Source organism: Vitis vinifera, chromosome 16, assembly GCF_030704535.1.
Source record: "Vitis vinifera cultivar Pinot Noir 40024 chromosome 16, ASM3070453v1".
Taxonomy (NCBI): Eukaryota; Viridiplantae; Streptophyta; class Magnoliopsida; order Vitales; family Vitaceae; genus Vitis; species Vitis vinifera.
Genome location: NC_081820.1, coordinates 3120085 through 3145469, shown reverse-complemented (window position 1 = coordinate 3145469; position 25385 = coordinate 3120085). Strand labels below are relative to the sequence as shown.

At 40.6% G+C, this 25385-nt stretch overlaps 1 protein-coding gene across 1 annotated transcript in view; it reads left to right on the top strand.

The window, feature by feature from the left end:
- The window catches only part of LOC100242522 (polyadenylate-binding protein 2), a 28853-nt gene that overhangs the window by 1079 nt on the left and 2389 nt on the right, over window positions 1–25385 (top strand). The window contains exons 2-5 of the mRNA XM_002279112.4: window positions 48–150; window positions 5531–5601; window positions 23938–24129; window positions 24215–24342. Of these exons, the coding sequence (XP_002279148.1) occupies window positions 48–150; window positions 5531–5601; window positions 23938–24129; window positions 24215–24342 (494 nt within the window). The remainder of the gene's footprint in view (window positions 1–47; window positions 151–5530; window positions 5602–23937; window positions 24130–24214; window positions 24343–25385) is intronic.

Sequence of the window (25385 nt, the reverse complement as noted above, 5' to 3'; positions counted from 1 at the left end):
TTTTATTTTCTAAATGTTGCTTTACATTTTTTTGGTGGGTTTTATAGAACATTGAGGATATGAGGAAGAGGCTCAAGGAGATTGAGGAAGAAGCTGGTGCTCTTCGTGAAATGCAGGCTAAAGTTGAGAAGGAGATGGGTGCAGTTCAAGGTGTGAAATGCCTAAATTTTTTTGTTTTGTTTTTTTGAGATTTTTACTTGATGATCATAGCGGTTTCAGTGATCTAGAAGTTGGGTGCTGGGAAACTAGAACTTGTTAGGCTCTTTTTTGGGATTCAGTTAATGTGAAGGAAAGGGGAAGGAAAATAAAGGAGCTTGTTTGGAACTTGAGAAAAAATGAATGTGAATGAACTTCCTGTTGTGTTGTTTTGAAAATAATGGGGTTAAGATGGAAGCCTACAAAAGTATGATTAGTGTCAAAATATTTTGGAGGGGGATTGGAACATGTATCCAAGTCTCCTGTAGTGTTAAAATTTTGAGTGGGATTTGAACATGTATCCAAGTCTCCTTTGAATTCTTTTTCATTGTGAGTGCAAATAATTGGAGCAAATTGTTTTGTTTTCCCTGAACAGTGTCATAATTTTATTGAAACTAGTGAATATTTTTGTTACTTTTCACTATTACAGTTGGTGATTATTGGCTTTTTGGGTATTGTTATCTAAGGGGAGTTTTGGTGTATGTTCATGTGTCTTATTGAGATCTAGAGTTGGATTCCTCCTCTTCATATAGAAATAATTTTAAAATTTTATTTTTGATGGAGAATTTTAGTGTTGCTTTTAGGATATTATTCATTCATTATCCATGACATGTCGTGGGTCATGGATATCTAAGCTGAAATTGATCTGCTTCTTGGTTGGTCTCGGACTCACTGGAAATCAGAATTTAGGGCATATTCTCTCTGAAAGAGATGTATGAGAATTGTTTCTTTAGCTGGACATGATGAGCATGGCTGGTGGATTTACTGTTACTCGATAAGAGGATATATGAGCTGGGTGCAATGGTTAACAACTTGCATGGTGGATTTTTTTCTAGGTAAGAAATGGGAATAGTTTTGGGGGTTGGGTTTGTTGTGTGATGAGACTCACATTTGACACCTTTAGTCCTTATTGAAAGGCTTGGTTTTCTTATATTTTGCTCTTTCTTGCTTTGTAAATGAGTGCTTGTCCTTGCTTGCTCTCTCCTTCTTTTTTTAATAAGTTTTTTCCTTAAAGGAATATTACTCTTTTTTTTCATATTAGTATTGGTTTTTTTTTTCTTTTGATAAGTAAAGAAGAGTATATAAACTACAACGAAGTGCTAAAATAGTAGCTAAAATAGTAGCCCATGATATACAAGAAGGATACATTTACCCCCTTACAGCTGAAACAAAAAAACTGTCCAAAAGGATGTACAAAAAACAACCCCTCCTTAATGGGAGCTCACCCAATCGATGAAATCAATTAACGTTGAAGGACCATCTTTTATAAACTTCTTAGCCTCCGATCAAAGAAAGTAAACAAAAGAACCTTTTAGCCTTTGGATGGACAATACATTATCTTCAAAGGAAATTTTTGTTCCTTGCCTTCCAAATTGTCCAAAAAAATGCATAAGGGGTCTGCTCTCCAAACTCTCTTACGCGTTTTACCCACAAAGGACCCATTCAGACTCATTCCAACCCAAAAGAGTTTTCCTAACTGAAGAAGGAAGCACCCTCAAAACTCTAAAAAGAGTAAAAAAATCTCCCACAAAGTCCTTGTCTTTACACAATGGAGAAGTAAGTGATCTATGGATTCCTCATCCATTTGACAAAGATAACATCTATTCGCTAGAGCTCATCCCCTTTTCTGAATTTGGTCCAAAGTTAAAGTTTTTCCCCATGAGGCCTCCCAAGCAAAGAAGCTCATTTTTTGTTGTACACACGAATTCCAGAGGATCTTCGTTGGAAAAGAAATTGAAGAGTTTGACTCTTAAGGCTTTGTAGAGAGACTTAACAGAGAAATCGTCACTCTTCGTTTCCATGCACCGCACCCTATCCTTCTCATCCAAATTCACTCTCTTCCCACACAAACATAACAATAGGCTCTCCACATCATCCACCTCTCAATCATTGAAAGGTCTAGAGAAATTCCAAACATCCTTCACCCAAGCCTCCTTGGAAACAACTAAGACAAATAAAGAAGGGAAAAAAATCATGTAGCCCCACACCACTTATCCTTAAAAAAATTCACCCTCTGCTTGTTACCCACAACAAATGAAAGTCTACTACTGACGAGGTGCCAAAACTTCCTAATTGCTTTCCACAGCCCTATACCATACCCTTCCCTTACTTTGTGAGAACACCATCCACTTCATTCCTTCCCATACTTCCCCCTAATTACTTGATTCCGAAAGGCCCCCCTCTCGTTCGTAAAACGCCAACTCCATTTGCAAAGAAGAGTCTTGCTAAGAGTAGAAAGACTCTTAACCCCCAATTCTCTTTTTCTTTTATCTAAACAAACAGTCGCCCACCTTATTAAATGAGGTTTTCACTCTCCACAGAAAATCCCTCTGAATAATCTCCAACCTTAATCTAACCAACCTTAGCATGTAGAGGATAGACATGAAGTAAATAGGCAAGCTTGACAAGGTGCTTCGTATCAAGGTGATTCTCCCTCCCTTAGAGATGTATTGTCGCTTCCACATAACCAACCTCTTGAGGAACCTTTCCTCAATTCCATCCCAAGCTGCCACGGACTTGCAAGGAGCACCCAACGGCATCCCCAAGTAAGTGGAGGGTAATCTTCCCCAAGGCTCCGAAGCCACCGAGATTAACTCACTTTTATCCAAGTTAATTCTCAATCTTGAAATAGTCATCTGATCCTAGGAAGCTTCACAAAAGATCAACGTATCATTTGCAAACAACAAGTGAGAAACCTTAACCCCTTCACCACCTCTATCCCTCACTTAATAAGCCAACAAATAACCCCCGCTTACAACTCTCTTTAAGAGGCAACTCAGAGCTTCCATCGCAATCACAAATAAAAAAGGCAAGAGAGGATCTCCCTGCCTTAGACCCCTAGAGTTTTGGAAAAAGCCAAAAGGGGTTCCATTGACCAAGACTGAAAAACTGGCAGTGGATATACACCACTTGATCCACCTTATCCACTTCTCCCCAAAACCCATCTTTTCCAAGACCGAAAACAAGAGGGACCACTCCACATGATAGTAAGCGTTCTCTATGTCAAGTTTGCATAGAATTGCACCCCCATTGCTTTTCAAAATTGAATCAATGGCTTCATTGGCAACATGCACTGCATCCAAAATTTGTCTACCCTCCACAAACGCATTTTGGGCCTTGAAAATCACCTTAGCGATCACCATTTTTAGCCTATTGGCCAACACCTTGGCCTACCACTTGTACATCCCTCGCACCAAGCTAATTGGCCTAAAATCCCTCAAGTCTTCCACTCACTCTTACTTCGGAATCAACACTAAGAAGATTGCATTCAAACTCCTCACAAAACGATCATGTTCATGAAACTCCTTGAAAAAGCTTATCACCTTATCATTCACAAACTCCCAAGAAAACTACCAGAATGCCATAGAAAACCTGTTCGAGTCTAATGCTTTGTCCCCATTAAAACCCAAATGAGCATCATAAACCTCTTCCTCTGAAGAAGGTTTTTTCAGCCCTACAACCTCTTGAGCATCAAACCTCTCAAAAGGCAGTCCACTTATGTTGGGCCCCTAGTCACTTGTGGTAGAAAGTAGAATTTGGAAGGCTCTGCCCACTTCCTCTTTAATGATATTCTCCTTTGTGAACCATGCCCCATTAATTTTAACTCTAGCCATCAGGTTCCTCTTTCTATGAGCATTAGCAATGCTGTGGAAAAATCTCATATTTTTATCCCCCTCCTTCAGCCATACTTCCCTTGATTTCTGTCTCCAAGAAATTTTTTTCTAAAAGAACCCATTTTTTATAATTCTCCCTTGCATCCCTCCTAGCTTCCACCTCTTCTAGAGAGAGAGAGAACTCTCCTCTTTATCCTAAAAATCCACTAGGTTCAAGGCCAAAGACTTCCCTATTCCGATCTCAAGATAGGTTTTAGGGCTTTCAACTTTTTAGCCAGAATGAAACTAACAAACCCACTAAAAATGAGCCCCTCCCACCACGTCTGCAGTGCATTCTTGAAGCCCTCCTTTAGCCACATATTTTCAAATCTAAAAAATGTGGGACCTCTCTGCCCTCCCCCATCAAGAAGAATAAGAAAGTGGTCGGACATTGGCCTAGGAAGAACACACTAAATGGCCCCAGTGAAATGACCTTCCCAATCCTCAGAGACAAAGAAATGATCAAGTCTCAACTTAGACTAGTTATTTGAGCCACCGCTCTCGGTGAAAGGGCCTCCCTATAGAGGCAAATCCCTTAATTCTAAATCCTCAATCACCTCAAAAAATATCCTCGTGGTAGAGGACAATCTGCCTCCTCTACTACGCTCCAAGGGGAATCTGATCATATTACTATTGTTTATTCATATTGGTTAATGCAAATGACATGTATTGTTCATTAGATGATATTTATGGAATTTTTTTGTCAAGTTATAGAATTAAAAATCTATCATAAAAAAAAAATTATAGAATTAAGAATGAAAACAAAGGGGGGACGGCCCATACTAGGGATCCAAATAAATATGAAATGTGTGCAAATTGTGGAAAAGTGTAAAAAAGATTGAGAAAAAAAATTAAATAAAGGATTATAAAGCCATTGTAATGTGGGTAGAATGCTAGGTCCCCTAACAGAGGGGTATTGGGAAATTAGTTTGGGTAGCAAACAATATGTTATATGTCCAAAAAGTTAGTTAATTTTTCCCTTTCTCTTGCTTTGCAAGCTTTTCTGTTCTTAGGCTTATTTGATATTGAAGTGCTTCCTAGTCTAATAATTGACTCCCTAATCTATGACATTTTACCAAATTGTTGACTAAAACATAATCATGCATTTACTCAAAATTTGTTGTTGCTCTATAAGTGTGTACACTTGTCGTTATCCAGTGCATGTTAATTAAAACATGATTGGTCGACAGGGTTGTAGAGTCCATGACAAAATAACCCGATAAAAAGTTATCTTGATTAACTAAATTACTTGTGTAAGTGGGAAAAAAGTTTTTGTACATTGTCCAAAATGTTGAACTTACATCAGGACTTGTTTGGATGTCCAACGGCACTTTAATGTTTCCATTTTGCTTTATACAACTTTATAGAAAATTTTGTCAACTTGAAAGTGGCATCAAAAAAATTTTCTGTCAGATTTAGTGCTCAGTGCTATAACTTTTAGGTTGATAGGATACCCTTCTTTTGGACCATGACTAGACCTAAATTCAAGATTTCAACTAATAGGCAAGTAGCAATGTGAATTTTTTCTGATACTGTTTTGAACTGTTTGAATAATTCAATCACACATGTTATCTCTTGTCATCTTGTATTAGTCTTTTTTCATTTACCAAATTTGATGCTGATTATCTGTAGAATTTATATTAGTTGATTAATTGTTTTTGTTTTTATGTATTTGCATGAAGATTCCTCTAGTGCTTCTGCAACTCAGGCTGAAAAGGAGGAGGTGGATTCCCGATCCATATATGTTGGTAATGTGAGGTCTAATAATCCTTTTCTTGTCTCAATTCATATGGACAATTTTCCAATATAATATGCAATTCTTGTAGTAATATTTATGGCTGCTTTTGTTTTAGTATCCACTGAGTATGCGTATGAAGATTCACAAGCATTTGGTTGGGTAGATTTTTATTTTATTTTTTTGATAAGTAACATTTCCCTTTTTGGGCCCCTACTAGGACTCAAACCTGGAATGTCCCACATTCTCACCCCAACCCATTACCACTTTCCAATGTTTGTGGGTACAAGTAAATAAATCATTACTTTCAATTCAACTTCTAAAGAGTGAGAAAAGGTGAAAACTAATATATTGCTTAGTCAGTTTGCCTGCTAAAGCTTTCCGTTTATATTCTCAATCACCATTGCTTTGTCAACTTATGTTTCAGATTCTGTTAACTTCATCAAATCATCCTTTTGATGTACAGTGAACTGGTATTTGGTTTGGATGAACCAGTCCAAGATGCACTCATACATGAGAATATGATGCATATTATATTGGTGCACTTGTACATCTTGTGTGCTTTGGTGTACTTCTTGATATGCGCTGTTAATATATTTTTTTGCTTGCTTGTCAAAAAAAAAAAAATGTTACATATTATATTGAACAAGCTTCAAAGTGAATTTGAAAAAACATGGGCCTTAAGAGCATAGGAGTTGTTCCTATGCCTAGGCCTTCGGAGGCCACTGAGGAGAATGCTCAAAGGTTGGAGGAAAATGGAGTGGGGAGCCCCTTCAAAGGATGTTTCCTATGCAAAGGTGGTGGACAGATGTAAGAGGGAGGTGGGTGAGGCAATCTGGATTGAGAGCAAGAGGAGGTTTTGGAAAATTTGGAGCACCTCATGAAGTGTCTAGTAGGGAGATGGGGTGATTTTTCAAGCCAGATGCCAATTGTGGACTCTTTGAGATTGAAAGGAGATGCACAACTATTTTTGTTGGGAGGTTCGCTCGTATTATTTGAAGAAAGGGTATCACATCTAGGGAACAAACTATATGAGGGAGAAGATTGCAATTGGACTAGTGGAGGTTAGAAATTGATTGCTTCAAACATGGGGGTTTGTGCTAGAGAAATTTGGGTGAGAGCGATAGGGTTGTCACTACATTTGTGGGGAAAAGAGTTTTTCAAGCAACTTGGTGATGTGTGGAGGCTTCATGGCAATGGATAAGGAGACAGTGGAGAGGCGTCATCTGCAATGAGCAAGGATCCTCGTCAAGTCCAATGAGGGGAAGATGTTGGGTAAATTGCATGTAGTGGATAGTGTAGACGTCCTTTCCATTTAACTATGGTGAGAGATTCCATTATGTTTGACGTTGGTGGGTTGTAAGGGAAGGTGTAGAGATCCAGAAGTTAGGAATGAATTGGGGAAAGTTCATGTGCGGCTGGGAGAGTATGGATAGAAGAAGAGAAACATGTTAATGAGGATTTGCAATTGTTGTGTTTGGAGCCAAGTCTCCCTATGCATGCAATGACGGAGGTAGCTTTTTCTAAACATGACGACATCATGGTTGTTGAGCCTAATAGGTCTCTTTATGGGTCATTAGGCCTCAAGTCTCTTGAGGACAAGGTTGAGGGTGGCCTACATCTCCAAGAGCCTTGCCTAATTGCTCCAACCAAGTTGTCCATGCTATTGTGGGCTCGTGCTCAATAGGCCAACCTTGTTTAAAAGGAATTGCTAATGGGACCTCTTACAAATTTTTATTGGGCCAACCCATAGCAACTAAAGTCAACTCTATTGGAGGGAGCTCTAGACAACTAGATAAAATGGGTTTGCGCTTATTTGTAGTTGCCCACCCATTCCCTCCTCCAAGGGTCAGTCCAAAAGTGTTGATGTCAAACCCATTAGAGGGGCTTTGGGTAAGAAGGTTTCAAAGCTCTCCTTTATGATGGGTTAGCCCTTTTATGGAAGATATTGTTGCACAAACTCCTTTCTTCTATATTTTCAGAGAAAGAGAATTAGTCTATGATCTATTCAATGCTGCCACTAATATGAGAATGATGCATAATTATTTTCATATTGGAAGGGTAGCTGCTGATCTACCACATGGATGGATGGATAGATGTTTGGATTTCTGCGATTATTTTTTAACAGGGGTTGCTGAATATCAAAAACTTACTACTTGTAATCCTATTTTTTTAGAATGATTGGTTAGCGGTGTGTACTCCATAAGGATTGGTCCTTTATAGAGAGTTCGTTTGTTTTCTGTGTATTTTCCTGTAATTTAGTTGTCTTTGGCGGGAGGATTTCTCATCCTTCTTTTTGTACTTTTTTCTATTAATATATCTTTGTGTCGTTTCCAATCAAAAAAATAAATAAATTGGGGTTTGTCAGGACCAATGCTACGAGCTTTCAAAATACAATGGGATCTTCATAAAGTTGATCATTATGAGTGTTATGGCGAATTTGATTGGGAAGTCCTATGGCAAAAAGGAGGAGATTCATTATCTCATTATTTAGCACGAGTTGGTGAAATAATGGAATCTATAAAAATTATTCAATAGGCTCTAGAAGGAATTATGGGAGGGTCGTATGAGAATTTAGAAATCCGATGCTTTGATAGAGCGAGGGATCCCGAGTGATTTTGAATATCGATTTATTAGTAAAAGGCCTTCTCCTACTTTTGAATTGTCAAAACAAGAACTTTGTGTGATAGTCGGAGAGAGAATTGTTAGCATCATAGTGATCTTTGTGGACCCCTTTTTGAAGGTGGTCTTAGGGTCTAAAGAGGTAGGTGTCAAAAGTAATAGGTTTCATAGGTAGGCCATCATCTTCCCTTTCTTCTCCTTTCAATTCTACAATTGGGTTGCCCATCAATGGTTGTGGGCAATGGTTGTGGGCCAGTGAATTAACACTTAGGAGATGATCATGGTTGAGAGAATGAGTCTTAGTCGAAAGTTAAGCTTTCTTTTGAGCTCCTTAGGATCTAGAAATAGGCTGCTTGGGATGATGCTTCAAGATGGCAAGTTGTTGAAATTTCCACATAACACTGTGAAATGTCCTACACATAAGGATATTGTGGTTAGGTCTAAGGAGACGGACTCCTCTTAGTTGAAGTCTAGTTTCTATACAATGGGGGAGGAGCATTTTTTTTGTGCCATCTTCATTAACTTGGGCTAAGTTTAAAAGCTTTGTGGGGATGCTAGTTGTGGGTTTTGAAAAGAAGATTATCTTCCTTTTAAGGAAAATAGAGGCAAGAAAAGGGAATGGTGTTAATGCCTCGGGGGTGAAGAGGGAGCCAAACTATCATCCCGTTTCAAAAGGAAGATTTGAAATCTGGACTCTTTGGTTAATTGCAAAAGTTCTCCTCCGATAGTCAGGGAAAGAAGGAAGAGCAGTGGAGATCCAGCTCTTGATGCATAAGGTTGCTATAACTCCACTCTTAGATTGGTAAAGCGGCTTTTGTTGCAAAATTGCTTGGGAGGTAGATCGAGTTTACTTTCAAGAATTAAAGGTCCTTCAATTGCTGAACTTGATGCTGAGAAGTCTAGGATTGGGAGGTTTCTTGGTTTTGGGAGCAATGGTGGTGGCAGACAGCCAGTTGGGGGGTAGTTTGGTATTCTGGGTAATTATGGTGTCAGTTTTGATTGGTTGGTTGGTCCTTGTTCTTTTTTCTTTCTTGCTTGCCTTTTAGTGCTAGTTGTATACTTTTTATGTACTTTGATGCGCCTTTTCCAAGCTCTTTTTATATATTATCAAATTTTACCTATCAAAAAAAGAAAATATGATATACAGAATCATGTTGAACACAGAATGAGGGTAAAGGAATCCCTAAACCTATTAGTTATGGGCTCACAATAATACACCCAACAATGTCAAAGTATCAGCAAGAATAATAGAATAAAGATGGAAGAGGATGAAAAGATGTATTAGTAATCATAACTTCATAATTCAGTTATCAAAAACTATATGGAAAGGATTTAAGGAACTCAATCTTCAAATTTATTTTGGTACAATGCACCTTGTTTACTTTGGAAAACTTGCTAGACAAGCAAAAAAATTTGGAAGAATGATTCACCAACATAAAAACAAAATAAGCTTCAACAATATTTTCTCAAAAATAGGAAGTTTCTTAAAATATTTTTAGTGCTTGATTTCTTGCCTCAAAAAACTCTAAAACTAAAAATAAATTTCTTAATAATTTCCAACAAAGAGGACTTCATAAAATTTGAGTACACTTGATGTAGTGTGCATATGAACTTTTAAAAAATAAATACCATTGAAAAATGGAAACTTCATGAGAAATTCTTGTAAAATCTGATTCTGTCCACATCTTACTTGGTTCATTGGGGGCTGGGGGGGAAGAGTATTTAGGGTCCTTGGGGTCCCTATGAGACTCTCACCTAACGCTGCAAGTCGCTTCAGCTGTCCTCCTTGTAAGAACGGCTTTGTTGCACTCCAACAAAATGTTTTTTCAAAGCCCCAAAGTAGGACCCATAGGTCTCCTAGGACATTGGTGCAAGGAATACACCCAAGCAAAGGGCTCATATTTTAGAGAAATATATAATAAACTTATTCACAACTGAAAATGAGTTAAAAATAAGAATGATGAAGTTCTTATGGCTCCTACTTGTTTAGTGGTAGATGCTTTGATGACTATGTTACTATTTGGTTGCTGATATAAGAGGAAAAGGAAATAACTCTAAAAATTTCTTAGGAGAATTTATATTTTTTCCGACATGAGTGAGAGAGCGAGTGAGAGAACGAGGGCGGCCGAGAGCGAGGAAGCGAGTGAACCCGCCGGCGGCGAGAATGTTTCTCGCGCGGAGAATAGGAGGAAAAGGAAGACGAGGAGCTTTGGGGTGGAGTCCAAGTCCTTCGTGCTGGAAATGGAGGAGAGGAGAGGGAAAACCCTAATAACCATCACGGAAAGCAAGAAAGGGGTATCGTCTTGGGTGCGCATGGGGATGTTCAGCGTTGGACTGTTCATGGAAGGCCTTCATCAGTGCATTGAAGATGTGAATGAAGGCAGATGGGAAAAGGGTTGGAAGGAAAAGGGGAGGAACTTTTCTCTGATGCGCATTACGAACAGGGGGGGTTGTTTTTTGCGGTTGGGGGTTATTGATTTGGAGTTGAAAAGTTATAGTATCTGTATTCCGAAGGGCAAAGGAGGCAAGGGGGGATGGTCGGCGATGGTGGAGGCTCTCTATCAGTTGGATAACAGTATTATTAATAAGGAAAAACAAGAAGAAATGAGGGTAAGGGGAAGGCAGTGCACGGAGATGACGAAAGGGAGGTCGTTTGCAGATGCGGTGAAGGGTGGGTGGAACAAGGAGTCCAAGATCATACGAGTGGAGGTGGCTCGGGAGGAACTAAGTAGAAATCTCAGTAGACTAGAACATTGCTTGATCGGAAGCTGGAGTCCCAACATCACAACAGGGGTAACCTTGGAAACCTTGGGTGGGGAAATGGCCAAAGCTTGGGGTTTGAAAGGCAAGATGGGGATGGCGAGTATGGGAAAAGGACGTGTGCTGCTGGAATTCGAATTTGTGGAAGAAGCGAGACGGGTTAATCTATCAGGCATCAGGGCTGTGAGAGGTGTTCAAATGGGCTTGGAGTGCTGGGACCCAAACTCAGGCTGTTTGGAGGAAGGGGAGACAAGAAAGGAAGTGTGGGTGAGAATATTAGGGTTACCAATGTCGTTATGGGTTCCGTCGGTGCTGAAAAGGGTGGGAGATGCGTGTGGAGGATTTCTCGACGTCGACCCTCAGACGGAGAGCTTGGAGGAGTTGCAGTGGGCCAGGGTCTTGGTCAGATCGGACGGCGAGACTTTCCCTGACACTCTAGAGCTAGGGTTTGAAGAGACGACATACTCTGTAACCCTATGGTGGGAGAGGATGCCGTCGATAAGGACGGAAGAGGGGAGAAAGCAAAGCCGGTGGAATCCATCAACGAGAGAGGTTGAAGGTGACGAAGCTTCACGCGCTGCTACGCGAGTAGAGCAGTTGGTGGGCGTGGAAACCGAGGCGCAGAGTCAGTCAGATGATGGGACTGACTGTCTGTCGCAGGACATGGGCCCCTCTGTAAAGAGAGCCCAGACGCGAGTGGGCTCGCCGCAGGGGCCTGGCTCCAAATCTGGGCCTACAGCTTCTGGGCTACTTCGGGCCTTTGGGCCCAAGTCACCTCCAGCTTCTGATGCCCCAAAGGGGGATCAGTCTGGGCCGAGGCTTCCTAATAGGTTGGGGCGGGGTGCAGGCTATGGTATGGGCCAGGCTCATAAGGGGAAATCCAATTTAGCCCAGACCCACCTTTCAGATAATGGGCCTCTTTTAATAACCCCTCCTTCTTGCTCCAACGGTCACTTTAAAGCTGATGACTTAGAGAAAGAGTTCACCAGATGCAGAGAGGAAGAAATGGGGAGAAGACAACAGCTGGACCCAATCAACCCGAGCGCTGAAAGAATGCTAGAAGAAGAAGCTGCGAGGTATGTCTCAGAGATAAATATGGGGGGTACCAGGGTTCAAGGGTCTTTCTCTTCTAATCTTCTTTGTTTCGGTCGGACTCCGGAGAGGGAGTATTACGACCATTCTGGGGGGAGAAGAGAAGGAATTCTGGTTGGAAGTGGGTCGCGAAGACCAAATACAGAAGATCATTCAGGAAGAAGGGAGGGCTGTTGGGACATGGTTGAAATCAGCAGCGATGACCCTACGGGTAGGAATTTGGGGTGGACTACAGACCAATGGGCTAGTCAAGAGGGCAGAAAGGAGGACCAGCTCAATTGGGAGGAAAGTAGCCTGATTAAGTTCAGCCACTTTTTGGGTTTCTCTACGGAAGGTCTAGAGAAGGAAATTTTGAACTTCTTAGGAAAAATCAGGAAAAGAAGTGAGAAAATAATAGACAAAGGACTACTGGAGACTACAAGATTTGAAAGGGAGCTTAAGAGATTGGAGTGCTCTGTTAATTATGAAGGGGACACTAGGAAGAAAGGCCCTCAACAGGGCAGAGGGATCCAAAGTTCAGTTGTCCAATGAATGTAAGACTTCTGAGTTGGAATGTGAGGGGCGTGAATGACAGGTCCAAGAGGAAAGTTATCAAGTCAGTTATCAGAAGCCAAAAGGTGGACCTGTTCTGTATTCAAGAAACAAAGATGCAAGTTATGTCTGAAGAGGTGGTGAGGAGTCTAGGGCCGGGGAGATATCTTGATTGGAAGGCTTTAAATGCTATGGGGACAGCAGGGGGTGTCTTGATTTGCTGGGACAAAAGATCTCTGGAATTGCTGGGGGTGGAAGAGGGCCAATTCTCCATTTCCTGTAGATTCAGGAATGTGGGAGATGGAGTAATCTGGGTGTTCACAGGGGTTTATGGTCCTTGTTCCAGAAAGGATAGGGAGTGTTTATGGGAGGAGTTCGGGGCAATTAGAGGACTGTGGGAGGACCCATGGTGTCTAGGAGGTGATTTTAATTCAACTCTATACCAAGCTGAAAGGAGTAGAAATGGGAGGATCACTTCAGCTATGAGGAGGTTTGCCCAGGTCATAGATGAGTTAGGGCTTATTGATATTCCCTTGCAAGGGGGATCCTTCACTTGGAGTGGGGGGCTCAATAACCAATCGTGGGCCAGGTTGGATAGATTCCTGGTGTCCCCCAATTGGATAGATCAGTACAGTAGGGCTAATCAAAGAAGATTACCTCGCCCAATCTCGGATCATTTTCCGATTTTGCTTGAGGGAGGTGGTCTAAGGAGAGGTCCTTACCCCTTCAAATTTGAAAACATGTGGCTCAAAGCTGAGGGGTTCAAAGAGCTGATAGAGGGGTGGTGGCAAGGGATAGTGGTTAGAGGAAGGCCGAGCTACAGGTTAGCAGCTAAGATGAGGGGTCTGAAACACAATTTAAAGATCTGGAATAAGGAGGTCTTTGGAAGGTTAGAGAAAAACAAAGCTGAAGCCCTTCAGCAAGTGGAGCGATGGGACGTAGTGGAAGAAGAGAGGGCTCTATCAGAGGAAGAGTTAGGCCACAAAAAAATAGCTAAGGAGAATTATTCAAAATGGGTGTCGATGGAAGAAGTGCATTGGAGACAGCTATCAAGGGAAATATGGCTTAGGGAAGGGGATAGGAACACGGGATTCTTTCACCGTATGGCTAATGCCCACAGGAGAGTCAATAATCTGATCAAAATTAAGATTAATGGGGTGAGACTTACAGAAGATCAAGAGGTGAGGGATGGAATAGTAAATGCTTATCAGCATCTTCTTTCGGAAAACGCGGATTGGAAGGCGGATATAGGGGGTCTTGTGCTGAAGCAGATCAGCCTATCAGAAGCGGATGCTCTTGAGCTTCCTTTCACTGAAGCTGAGATCTATGCTGCATTAATGGGGATGAATGGGGACAAGGCCCCGGGTCCGGATGGTTTCACTGTAGCATTTTGGCAAAATTGTTGGGAGATTGTCAAGGAGGATGTCTTGGATATGTTCAAAGAATTCTATGATCAGAATTCGTTCATCAAGAGCCTAAATCATACATTTCTGGTCTTGATTCCGAAGAAAGGGGGGGCAGAGGACTTAGGGGACTACAGGCCAATCAGTTTGCTTGGGGGTCTTTATAAATTATTGGCTAAGGTGCTGGCCAATAGGCTCAAAAAAATCATAGATAAGGTGATTTCCCCTGACCAGAACGCCTTCATAAAAGGGAGACAGATTCTTGACGGCTCCCTAATAGCAAATGAGGTAATAGATTCTTGGCAAAAAAGGGGAGAGAAAGGCCTAATCTGTAAGTTGGACATTGAAAAGGCGTTTGATAATATCAATTGGCAGTTTCTTTTAAAGGTTTTGCATAAGATGGGCTTCGGATCAAAATGGATAGGATGGATGTGGAGCTGTATTTCTACCATCAAATATTCAATGTTGGTGAATGGGGTTCCAGCTGGTTTCTTTTCAAGTTCTAAAGGTCTTAGGCAAGGGGATCCCCTTTCCCCCTACCTATTTATCATGGGAATGGAAGTCCTTAGTGTGTTAATATCGAGGGCCGTTGAAGGGGGGTTCATTTATGGCTGTAGGATATGGAAAGGAAGAGGGCAGCCCGTAAACATAACTCATCTCCTATTTGCGGATGATACAATTGTCTTTTGTGAGGCAAAGAAAGAGTCCCTGTTGTACTTGAGCTGGATCCTATTATGGTTCGAGGCCGCCTCAGGTTTAAAAATTAACTTGGAGAAAAGCATGGTCATTCCGGTAGGGGAGGTGGAAGGGGCGCTTGATATGGCTGCGGAAATTGGGTGTAAGGTGGGACAGCTGCCCACTGTTTATTTGGGGCTGCCCCTTGGGGCGCCTAATAGGGCCTCCTCCGTTTGGGATGGGGTGGAGGAGAAAATGAGGAGGAAGCTTGCTCTTTGGAAGCGTCATTTTTTGTCCAAAGGAGGGAGAATTACTCTCATTAAGAGCACGCTGGCCAACATTCCTTTGTATCAAATGTCACTTTTCCGCATGCCTAAATCAGTGGCAAGAAGACTAGAAAAGCTTCAAAGGAATTTTTTGTGGGGAGGAGCCAATGGAGGGAATAAGGCTCATCTAATCAAGTGGGAGGTTGTATGTACGGATAAAAAGAAGGGAGGGTTGGGGTTAAGAAAGTTAATTTGGTTAAACAAAGCTCTCCTTGGCAAATGGATTTGGAGGTTTGCGCGGGCTAAGGAGGAGCTGTGGAAAAAAGTGCTTGAGGCTAAGTATGGGAAAGAGGAATTTGGGTGGAGAACAAAGAAGGCAAATGGGGTGTTTGGGGTTGGTGTGTGGAAGGAAATTCTGAAGGAGTCCACTTGGTGTTGGGATAACATGGTATTCAAGGTGGGAAAAGGCAATAAAGTAAGATTTTGGATTGATCCTTGGTGTGGAAACAACGTGCTGTCCGAAGCTTTCCCGGACCTCTTCTCCATGGCTGTCCAAAGAAGCGCCACTGTGGAGGATTATTGGGATCAGAATCTGAGTCAAGGAGGGTGGAGCTTAAGACTATTGAGGGACTTCAACGATTGGGAATTGGGGTTGGTGGACAATATGTTAGTTGAGTTGAGGAACTATAGAGTATCTATGGAGGAAGATTCGGTTTTTTGGAGGGGAGGAGCGGACGGGCTGTTTAAAGTTAAGGAAGCTTATAGGGTGTTGGTTAATGCTGATGAAGCGGCCTTCCCCCATAGCAATGTTTGGGTGGCCAAAGTTCCAACAAAAATTATTTTCTTTGCTTGGGAAGCTACTTGGGGGAAGGTTCTTACATTGGATAGATTGCAGAGAAGAGGATGGCACCTTCCTAATCGGTGCTTCTTGTGTGGATGTGAAGAGGAAACTATCAATCATATTCTTATTCATTGTACGGTGGCAAAAGGTTTATGGGATATTATTCTTGCTTTGTGTGGTGTACAGTGGGTCTTTCCTAATTCTGTAAAGGAGGTTCTTAGTAGTTGGAAAGGCTCTTTTGTGGGGAGAAAAAGAAAGAAAGTGTGGAAGTCCATCCCGCTTTTCATTTTTTGGACAATTTGGAAGGAGAGGAATAGGCTCGCCTTTAAAGGGGGTGTGTTAGCCTTTCAGAAATTAAAGACTTCGTTTGTGTATAATTTTTGGGGTTGGGCTAAAGTGTACATTGATATGGAGTCGAATTCCCTTATAGATTTCTTGGAGTGGATAGCTTCCAAGTAGGGGTGGGGTTCTTTTGTTTTTTGGTTAAGGGTTTGTAGCCTTGTATACTCCCTGTATGCTCTTTGGCTTTTGCCTTCGTTAATATAATCGCTTACTTATCAAAAAAAAAAGAATGATGAAGTTCTTCTTAGTTCCTAAACTATGATTCTAGGGAATGAGGAATGCGTAATTTGTTTTCTTTCTAAATTTTCTTGCCAACCATTTAGAAAATAAAAAAGAAGAATGTCATAAAACCTTTTCTCAAAAAAGAAGAAAATAATAATAATTTTTTTTTTTCCCCTCAAAAGCTGAATACAAGAAACTTGAATCAATTGTTCAGATGGGAGTTGGGATGGCAGTACTGTTACTGTTGTGTGTGTAAGAGCAAAAGCTAAGAGCCTTTAACAAAGAGCTGAGAGAGAAAAGAGAGAAGCTAGGGTTCATGCAAAGTGGGTCTTAAATTGAACTTTTGCTAGTGTACTCATTTTTTTTTATAGGAAATAAAAGAATCTACTGTCCTCAAGATACCTTTAGTTTAAAGAATGTGCATGTTGTTTACAGACCTTCCCAAGTTCACTACTCAAAATTATGCTTGGAAGTATGCTCTCAAACTCCTCAGTCACTGACGACCAAAATAAACCAAAAATGCAACCCTCCGCCATATTTCATTACTAGAAGACTGTTTGCATTGAAGAATCCTAGAATTATTCTTGGACTAATCACCTAAAAAGCAGTTACCTTGGAATGAGATTATTGTCCCTAGCGCTTGCTGCATGGCTGGGACCCCTCAAGGAGATAGTCTCTGCAGCCAAAGCAAATAATATATGTCACAATGCACCTATATGTGGTGCTATCTCATTGCTGGATCTGTCGTGATTAAATGTCTGGAATGCCCCTTTTCAACCAAAAAGGGGTTTAGAAGAGAATAAACTACTTTAGCCAGAGACTCAATATCTTTCAAATGGGAGCATACACCTGAGACAGTATCCAAAAGAATAAGGAACTAAGCCCATGAGATTCACAGTCGTTAAAGTTCCTAAAGAAGATGAAATCCAAAGCGGAAATGCGAGAGAACATGGAAGTGGACGGTCTATTTCCTCGACATAGATCTACCAAAAGCAAATTTTAGATGCATCTTTAGTAATGAATCCAACAATGAAGATACAATTCTATTGCTTTCCAAGGACATTATCAGTTTCCTCTACCCATGAGATTAGTGTCCCAACCATCCCCTTATATCGAGTGTCATAAGGGAGTTGTGCTCTATGGGAAACCTTTATAGTCACATTTACCATTCAACAGTGTCATTCTAGACAGAACATCCATCCCTCTTTGGGTTGACAAACAATGTGCTGCTTACCTGAGTTTGGAGTAGAGGAAGGGGGGTGGTGTTTGAGAGGAGTGAGAGGAGGCTATGGTGTGGGGGTGTGGAAAGCCATCAGAAATGAATGGAAGGGCATAAGATGTAGATCCCATTTTATAGTAGGGAATGGGAGAAGGGTTAAGTTTAGGAAAGAGTTATAGTGTGAGGACCAAACCTTGAAAGAAGTTTTCCCTAACTTATTTCTTTGGCAATAAATGAAGACAGGTGGGTGTCAGAAGCATGGGAGGTGGGTAGGGATTTGGGTAGTTGGAGCCCTCGCTTTTCAAGACATCTTAATGATTGGGAGATTGGAGAAGTGGAGTCTTTGTTTCAAAAACAACCCTTGGTTGTGAGTAGAGAAGTGGAGGACATTTTGAGCTGGAGAAAGGATGGCAATTTTTCAGTTAAATTCCTTTGTTGCTCCTACACGAGGGCTTCTAGAGATCCTTTTCCATGGAGTATTATTTGGAGGTCTTAGGCTCCAGTGAGGGTGAGTTTTTTTGCTTGGGAAGTGTCTTAGAGCAGAATTTTGACTCTCAACTAGCTGAAAAGGAGGGAATGAAATATTCTAAATAGGTACGACTTGTGAAAAGAAGAGGAGGAAACCTTTGACCATCAACTCCTTTTTTGTGGCAAGGCTAGATTGTTGTGGAACTTGATCTACTCCCTTTTGGATGTGCAATGGGTGGGTTATGCATTCCTTAGTTAGGTTGGCATGGTTCTTTTGTGGGTAAAAAAAGGGAGAAAGTGTGGAGGGCTGCCCCCTTATGTTTGATGTGGACTTTATGGAAGGAAAGGAATGGAAGAGCCTTCAATGACATCGAGTAGTCCAACCAAGCAATCAAATCTTTTTTCATGAATGCTTTTGTGAATTGGGCTAGGATGTATATAGAGGATCACACTTTGTCTATAATTGATTTTATAGATTGGTTGTTTGTCAAGTAAGGGTAATGCCTTTTCTCGTCTCCTTACTACCTAGCTTTTTTAGACGTTGTTTGTATCCTTCGTGTGTATTGTTTTCGCCGCTTTTAGGCGTTTCTAATGCAAGCCCTTTTATTACCTATCAAAAAATGTGTTGCTTACCCAAGTTGTCCTTGTTAAGTTCCCCTAGACTGGACCAAGAAATCCCATTGAAACCTCTCAATCCATAAGTGAGCTTGTGTGTAAGGGAAGATAAAATCCAGTTAAACCTATCGCTACAAAGAGATAGGACTTTTTCTAATCATCATGATGCTTAGACACCTTGTTGGTTGGATCTTGAAACTCATGGGCTCTAAGGTTGCCTTGAGGGATAAACCTCTATACTTCATTGGCCACTCACACCTCTCACAACCTATAGTCCTAGTTTGTCTTGCCAATTGGTCCCTCTTAGCTTTGATCCTAGGCCTCTCATGAATTATTATTATTATTGTTATTATTTTATAAGTAAAAGAGAAAAACTGAATTGAAAAAGCCGCCAAAAACAGCAGCTTAAAGTATACATAGAAGAAACACCCCCTGCTCCCCAGCTGGAACAACCCAGTTGCTAAGAACGGAGGTGCAAAAGTAACACCACCCTCAATAGGTTCCCACCCAATCAATAAAATCAACTAAAGTTGAAGGACCATCTTTTATGAACAATTTCGTTGCCGACCAAAGGAAATAAACAAAAGAACTCTTAAATCTTTGGATTGACAACACTTCTTCCTCTAACACAATTTTGTTCCTTGCCTTCCAAATCGTCCAAAAAATACACAATGGGCCTGCTCTCTAAACTTCCTTTCTCTTTTTTCCCACAAAAGACCGGTCCTAGCCCAAAAGCGTCGCCTTAACTATGGCTGGCAGCACCCACTGCACCCCAAAAAGAGAAAAAAACATCGCCCAAACAGTCCTTGCCTTGGCGCAATAGAAAAGAATGTGATCTATTGATTCTTCATGCATTTGGCAAAGGTAGCATCTATTCGCTAAAGGCCATCCTCTCTTCTAAAGTTGGTCCACAATAAGAGCTTTTCCCCACGTTGTTTCCCACCCAAAAAAAAACTCACTTTAGGCTGCACGCAAGCTTTCCAAATGATAGTCGAAGCAAAAGAGACTGGAGGGCCTAAAACTAATGCTTTGTAGAGAGACTTAATGGAAAACTACCCACATTTAGTCTCTCTCCAAAGCACCCTATCTTCTAAATCTTGTTAAACTCTCTTCCCATAAGGCTTAGAAAAAACATGTACACCTCATCCACATCCCAATCATTGAAAGGTCTAGAGAGGTGCGGGCTCCAATTCCCCCTTTCTTAGTGGAACTCCACACATCTTTGACCCAAGCATCCTTGAAGATAGCTAAAGCAAATAAAGTGGGGAAAGAAACACGAAGAGGTGAATCCTCGCCCCATCTATCTTTCCAAAATTTCACCCTTTGTCCATTCCCCACCACAAAAGAGAGTCTATTACTTAGAACATGTCACTCCCTCCTAATTGCTTTCCACAACCCCACACCATACCCACCCCTCACTTCCTTGGAACACCAACCCCCTTGCTCTCCCCAAACTTTCCCCTTATCACCTGATTCCAAAAAGCCCCTTTCTCATTAGCAAATCTCCAGCTCCATTTATACAAAAGTGCCTTATTGAGAGTGGAAAGGAACTTTACCCCCAGCCCCCCTTTTCTTTTGTCTAGGCAAACCAAACCCCACCAAACAAGATGAGGTTTTTGCTCAAGAGCCCCACCTCCCCACAACAAATTCCTTTGAATCTATTCTATCCTCAATTTGACCTTTTTGGGCAAAGAAAACACAAATATGAAATAAATGGGCATGCTTGCCAAAGTGCTTCGAATCAAGGTGATCCTCCTTCCTTTGGAGATGTATTAGCTCTTCCACCTAGCTAATCTCTTCCGAAATCTCTTCTCCACTCCGGCCCAAACAGCCATGGATCTATGAGGAGCACCTAATGGCAATCCCAAGTAAGAGGAAGGGAGACTCCCAACCTTACACCCAAGTTCTGCAACCAAAGCCTCTATGTTTTCCACACCACCCACCAAGATTAACTCACTTTTATCCAAATTAATTCTCAACCCCGAAATGGCCTCAAACCACTTTAGAATCCAACTTAAATACGTCATCTGATCCTGAGAAGCCCCACAGAAAACCAAAGTATCATCAACGAATAATAAGTGAGACACTTGAGCCCTTTCACCACCTCTACCCCTCACTTTGCAGGCTAACAAAAAACACCCATTTACGACTTTCTTTAGAAGGTAACTAAAAGCCTCTATAGTAATCACAAATAAGTACGGAGAAAGGGGGTCCCCCTACCTTAGACCCCTAGAACTTTGGAAGAAACCTAAAGAAGTCTCATTAACCAAAACAGAAAAACTAGTTGTGGAGATACACCACTGCATCCATCGAAGCCATTTCTCCCCGAATCCCATCATGCCCATAACTAAAAGCAAAAAGGACCAGTCCACATGATCATACGCCTTTTCTATATCTAGCTTACACATCACTGCCCCCTCATTGCTCTTCAAAATCGAATCTATGACTTCATTAGCAACAAGGACAGCATCTAGGATTTGTTTTCCCTCCACAAATGCATTTTGAGCCTTAAAGACCACCTTACCCACCACCAGCTTTAGCCTATTGGCTAGCATTTTGGCCAGCCACTTGTACAACCCTCCCACCAAACTAATTGGCCTGAAGTCCCTTAATTCTTCTACTTCTCCTTTTTTTGGGATCAAAACTAGGAAAGTTGCATTCAGACTTTTTACAAATCGACAATGGTCAGGAAACTCCCTAAAAAACCCCATGACCTCCTTCTTCACAAAACCCTAGGAAAACTACCAAAAGGCCATAGTAAAACCATCAGGCCCAGGCACTTTGTCCCCACAAAAGCCCTTAAGAGCTTCCAACACCTCCTACTTAGAAAAAGTCTCCTCCAGTCTAGCTACTTCCACAGCCTCCAACCTTGCAAAAGACAGACCACTAATGTTGGGTCTCCACCCTCCTCAAACAGCAAAACCTTAAACTCATTCACCACTCCAACTCTAATTTCATTCTCCTCTGTTAACCAAGAACCATTGATTTTAACCTAGGTCATGAAGCTCCTCCTCTTGTGAGCATTAACCATCTTATGGAAGAAACTAGTGTTCCCCCTCCCTCTGCCATACTTCCATTAATTTTTGTCTCCAAGAAATTTCTTCTAGGAGAACCCATTTTTTAAAATCCTCCTTTGCTTATCTCCTAGCTTCCAACTCTTGAACAGTAAGTGGCTGGGTTAATCCTACTTTGTCCCAAAAGTCCACCTGATTCAAATCCAACACCTTGTTGGCTTCAACTTTATTGAAATCATTCCTATTCCAGTCTCTCAATAACGGCTTCAAGGCTTTCATCTTCGTTGCCAAAACAAAACTAGTAGACCCATTAAAACTGAAACCTTCCCATCAAGCCTGCACCTTATCCTTGAAGCCCTCCTCCTCAACCACATATTTTCGAATCTAAAAGGCATTGGGCCTCTCCTCACGCCTCCCCCATCTAGCAAGATTGGAAAATGATCCAAAACTAGCTTAGGAAGGACACACTGCACAACCCCTGTAAAGTGACCTTCCCATTCATTTGATACCAGAAACCGATCAAGCCTAGAATGAGACTGATTATTCAGGTCATCCCTCCAAGTGAAAGAACCTCCCTGCAAAGGCAAGTCCCTTAACTCTAAATCCTCGATAATCTCCGAGAATCTCCTCATTGAGTAGGTTAGTCTGCCTCCCTACTACTCTCCACAGTATGAATATTGAAAAACTAGCAGTTGGGTTTAATCAATTCATAGAATATTAGTAATCTATGGCAGTTGGCTTACAAACTAAACAACTAGCAGTATCATTTAGAAAACAAGGGATTAGAAAGAATACCTCCCATTGAAGTAATTGGATCTTCTTTTATTTTTTGTCTTTTATGGCTCCAATTGAAGTAGTTAGATCATCTTTTTTATTTTTATGTCTGTATTGGGAGTTTTGGTTGTTGTTTGTCTCCAGTTGAGATGCAATGTCTTTCTGAAGACTGCATTAATTTTTTATTAGCTGGCATGGAAAGTTCATGGGAACAAGGAGCAATGTGTTACTAGTAATCCTTATATTGCTCTGGTTTTGTGGTGAGGATGGAACTGAAGAGCCTTTGAAGTATGAATATCAACTTCTAGTGCAACCTTAACAGATCTTTTCAAGATTTTATTGAAGAACTAGATGGTGGATGATTTATGGTGATTTGGGAGGATTGTCGCTCTTTCTTTTATTTTGTTCTCCTTGTGTTTTCCCTTTTTAAAGCTTCATCCATTGAGGACCTCTTCTAAACTTCACGAATACTTGGGATGCAGCCCCTTTTGCAAGAAGGGGGAAAATCATTTGACTGTTGTAGCAAAAAGGGCTTAATTAGAGCAGATAGTGGACTTGGTGAATCTATTTGGCAAAACTGGCCCGTCCAATGGAGTTGAAGTTTATGACAGTTCCTATCCTCACTTCTAAATCTTTGACTGTACTAATACCAACAGCAATCCACAAACCCAAGATGGTTTTCACTGTTTAAGAAAACCAATGAAATTAGTGCAGTGGGAAGGGACGGTGACCCCATCAGTCCAATAGCAAGGTTGTTCCCTCTTCATTGTGATGAGGACTGCTCGTGTATATTTTATTTATTTATTCAATTATTTGTTGGGGGGGAATCATTGGATGGAAAGATTGATCTGAATTTTGGAGGGACTGTAGTGGCTGCTTATTATTAAGCTTTGGAACTATTTCAAAAAAAAAAAAAGGGGGAAAATCCTAGATTATTTTGACTTCTAATTCAAATAAGTAGATTGCTTGAATGTTGAAAATAGATTGTAGTAGTTGCACTGTAAAATTTGGAAACTATTGATTTACATTTTGGAGAAGTTGGAAACTATAATACAACTTTATTCGAATGAATTTTGGGGCTGTTTGGAGTTGATCAAATAATATTGGTTGACTTTCATCTAATATCTTTAATATCTAGAATATGGAAACATATGGCTCATCATGGTTCATATGGATCATCCTCAATAACTAAAGTGATTGGATTACTGTGTTTTATCATATGATCAACGGTGTACTGCTATTTGTAGTAGAGGATCCTAGTATTGTATTAACAAAAATTCTTTTGTTTTTGCTTTGATCAATATGGATTCTCTGTTGTCCTTCGTCTTCCTTTTCTTCTGTCTGTCTTTGTTTTATAAGCTTTATTTCTCTCTCTCTCTCTCTCTATCTCTCTATCTATCTATATATATATATATATATATTATATATTTCTCCATCTGTTCCTTCTTCCACCTGGGAAATGTTGATAGTGTGAGTAATTATGTTTCTCTTTATGGTGTTGACTTAACAGGTAGACTATGCATGTACTCCTGAAGAAGTGCAGCAGCATTTTCAATCCTGTGGTACAGTGAACAGAGTGACAATTTTGACCGACAAGTTTGGTCAACCAAAAGGATTTGCTTATGTGGAGTTTGTTGAGATAGATGCTGTTCAGAATGCCCTTCTTTTAAATGAATCAGAATTGCATGGTCGCCAGTTGAAGGTCCTTGAATATAAATTGTCTAAAAAGTAGTTATTTTTTAACTTCATTTAATTGACTATGGTGGTGGGTTCTGGTTGATCTGCAGGTATCTGCTAAGAGAACTAACATTCCTGGAATGAAACAGTATCGAGGAAGGCGACCCAATCCTTTTGGATTTCGTGGACGAAGGCCCTTCATGCCTGGGCCTTCTTTCTATCCCCCATATGGTTATGGGTAAGGGTCGGAATCTCTTATAATAATTAGGGGTGTGAGAGGCTGTTTTAAGTTTCCAAGCTTTCTTTTCGTTTCCTAGAACTCTTTGCTGATGAAATGGACTAGTTTTTCTGCTGGTAACATAGCCACAGTATCAGCATAACACAAGATAATAGTGCATACATCATGACACATTTTACATGAAAAAACAGAGGGAGGGAGATCTTGCTGGCAACTTAGCTAAAAGTATCAGCATAATGTATCACACAGCACAGGACAGTATGACACATTTCACATGAAAACAGTGCATTCCCTTTAAGCAAGCAAGCAAACAGAGCATTGAAATGTCATCTTTCAATCTCAAAGGACTTGTTCAATAGTCAAATATGCTTCTCCAAAAGGAAAGAAAAGAAAATCTTAATAACTAGCAATAATAGATCAATTATCCACATAAAATGCAAATGATATTTTCATATCTCTCCACCCCACTGATAATTTTTGTTCTTTTTTCTTTTTCTTCTCAAAATCCTTGTCATTTTATACATAAATTAATTTATAAAATCATTACAGAATCACTTCACTTTGTTAATGCATATTTATTATTTATCACTAGATATCAGAGAACCTCACATCTGGATGAGATTGATAATTTCGTTGTGTATATTGCTCCATACTAACAGCTGTAATATTTTAGATGATACTTTTACTTGCACACAATCTATATATATTAGAATCTTTGAGAAAAATCCTCATTTAGTTAAATTGGCCTATTGTTTGCATGGATAGAAGGAAGGGGGGATTTGGGCATGAGAAGTCTCTCATCTCTTAATTAAGTCTTTCTTGGTAAGTGGAGTTTGAGGTTCACTTTTGAAGGGGATTTTTTTTTTCCCCTTTTTTTTTCTTTCTTTCTTTCTTTTTTTTTTTTTTTTTTTTAGGGAAAACAGGTCATAGAGAGGAAGTATGGGAAGGAAGAAAGGGGTTAGCGTTCTTGCAAAGATAAATGATAAGGGGAAGGAGCCCTTGTGTCTTTTCTTTCCTTGTATGCTTGATGATCGCAAAGACAC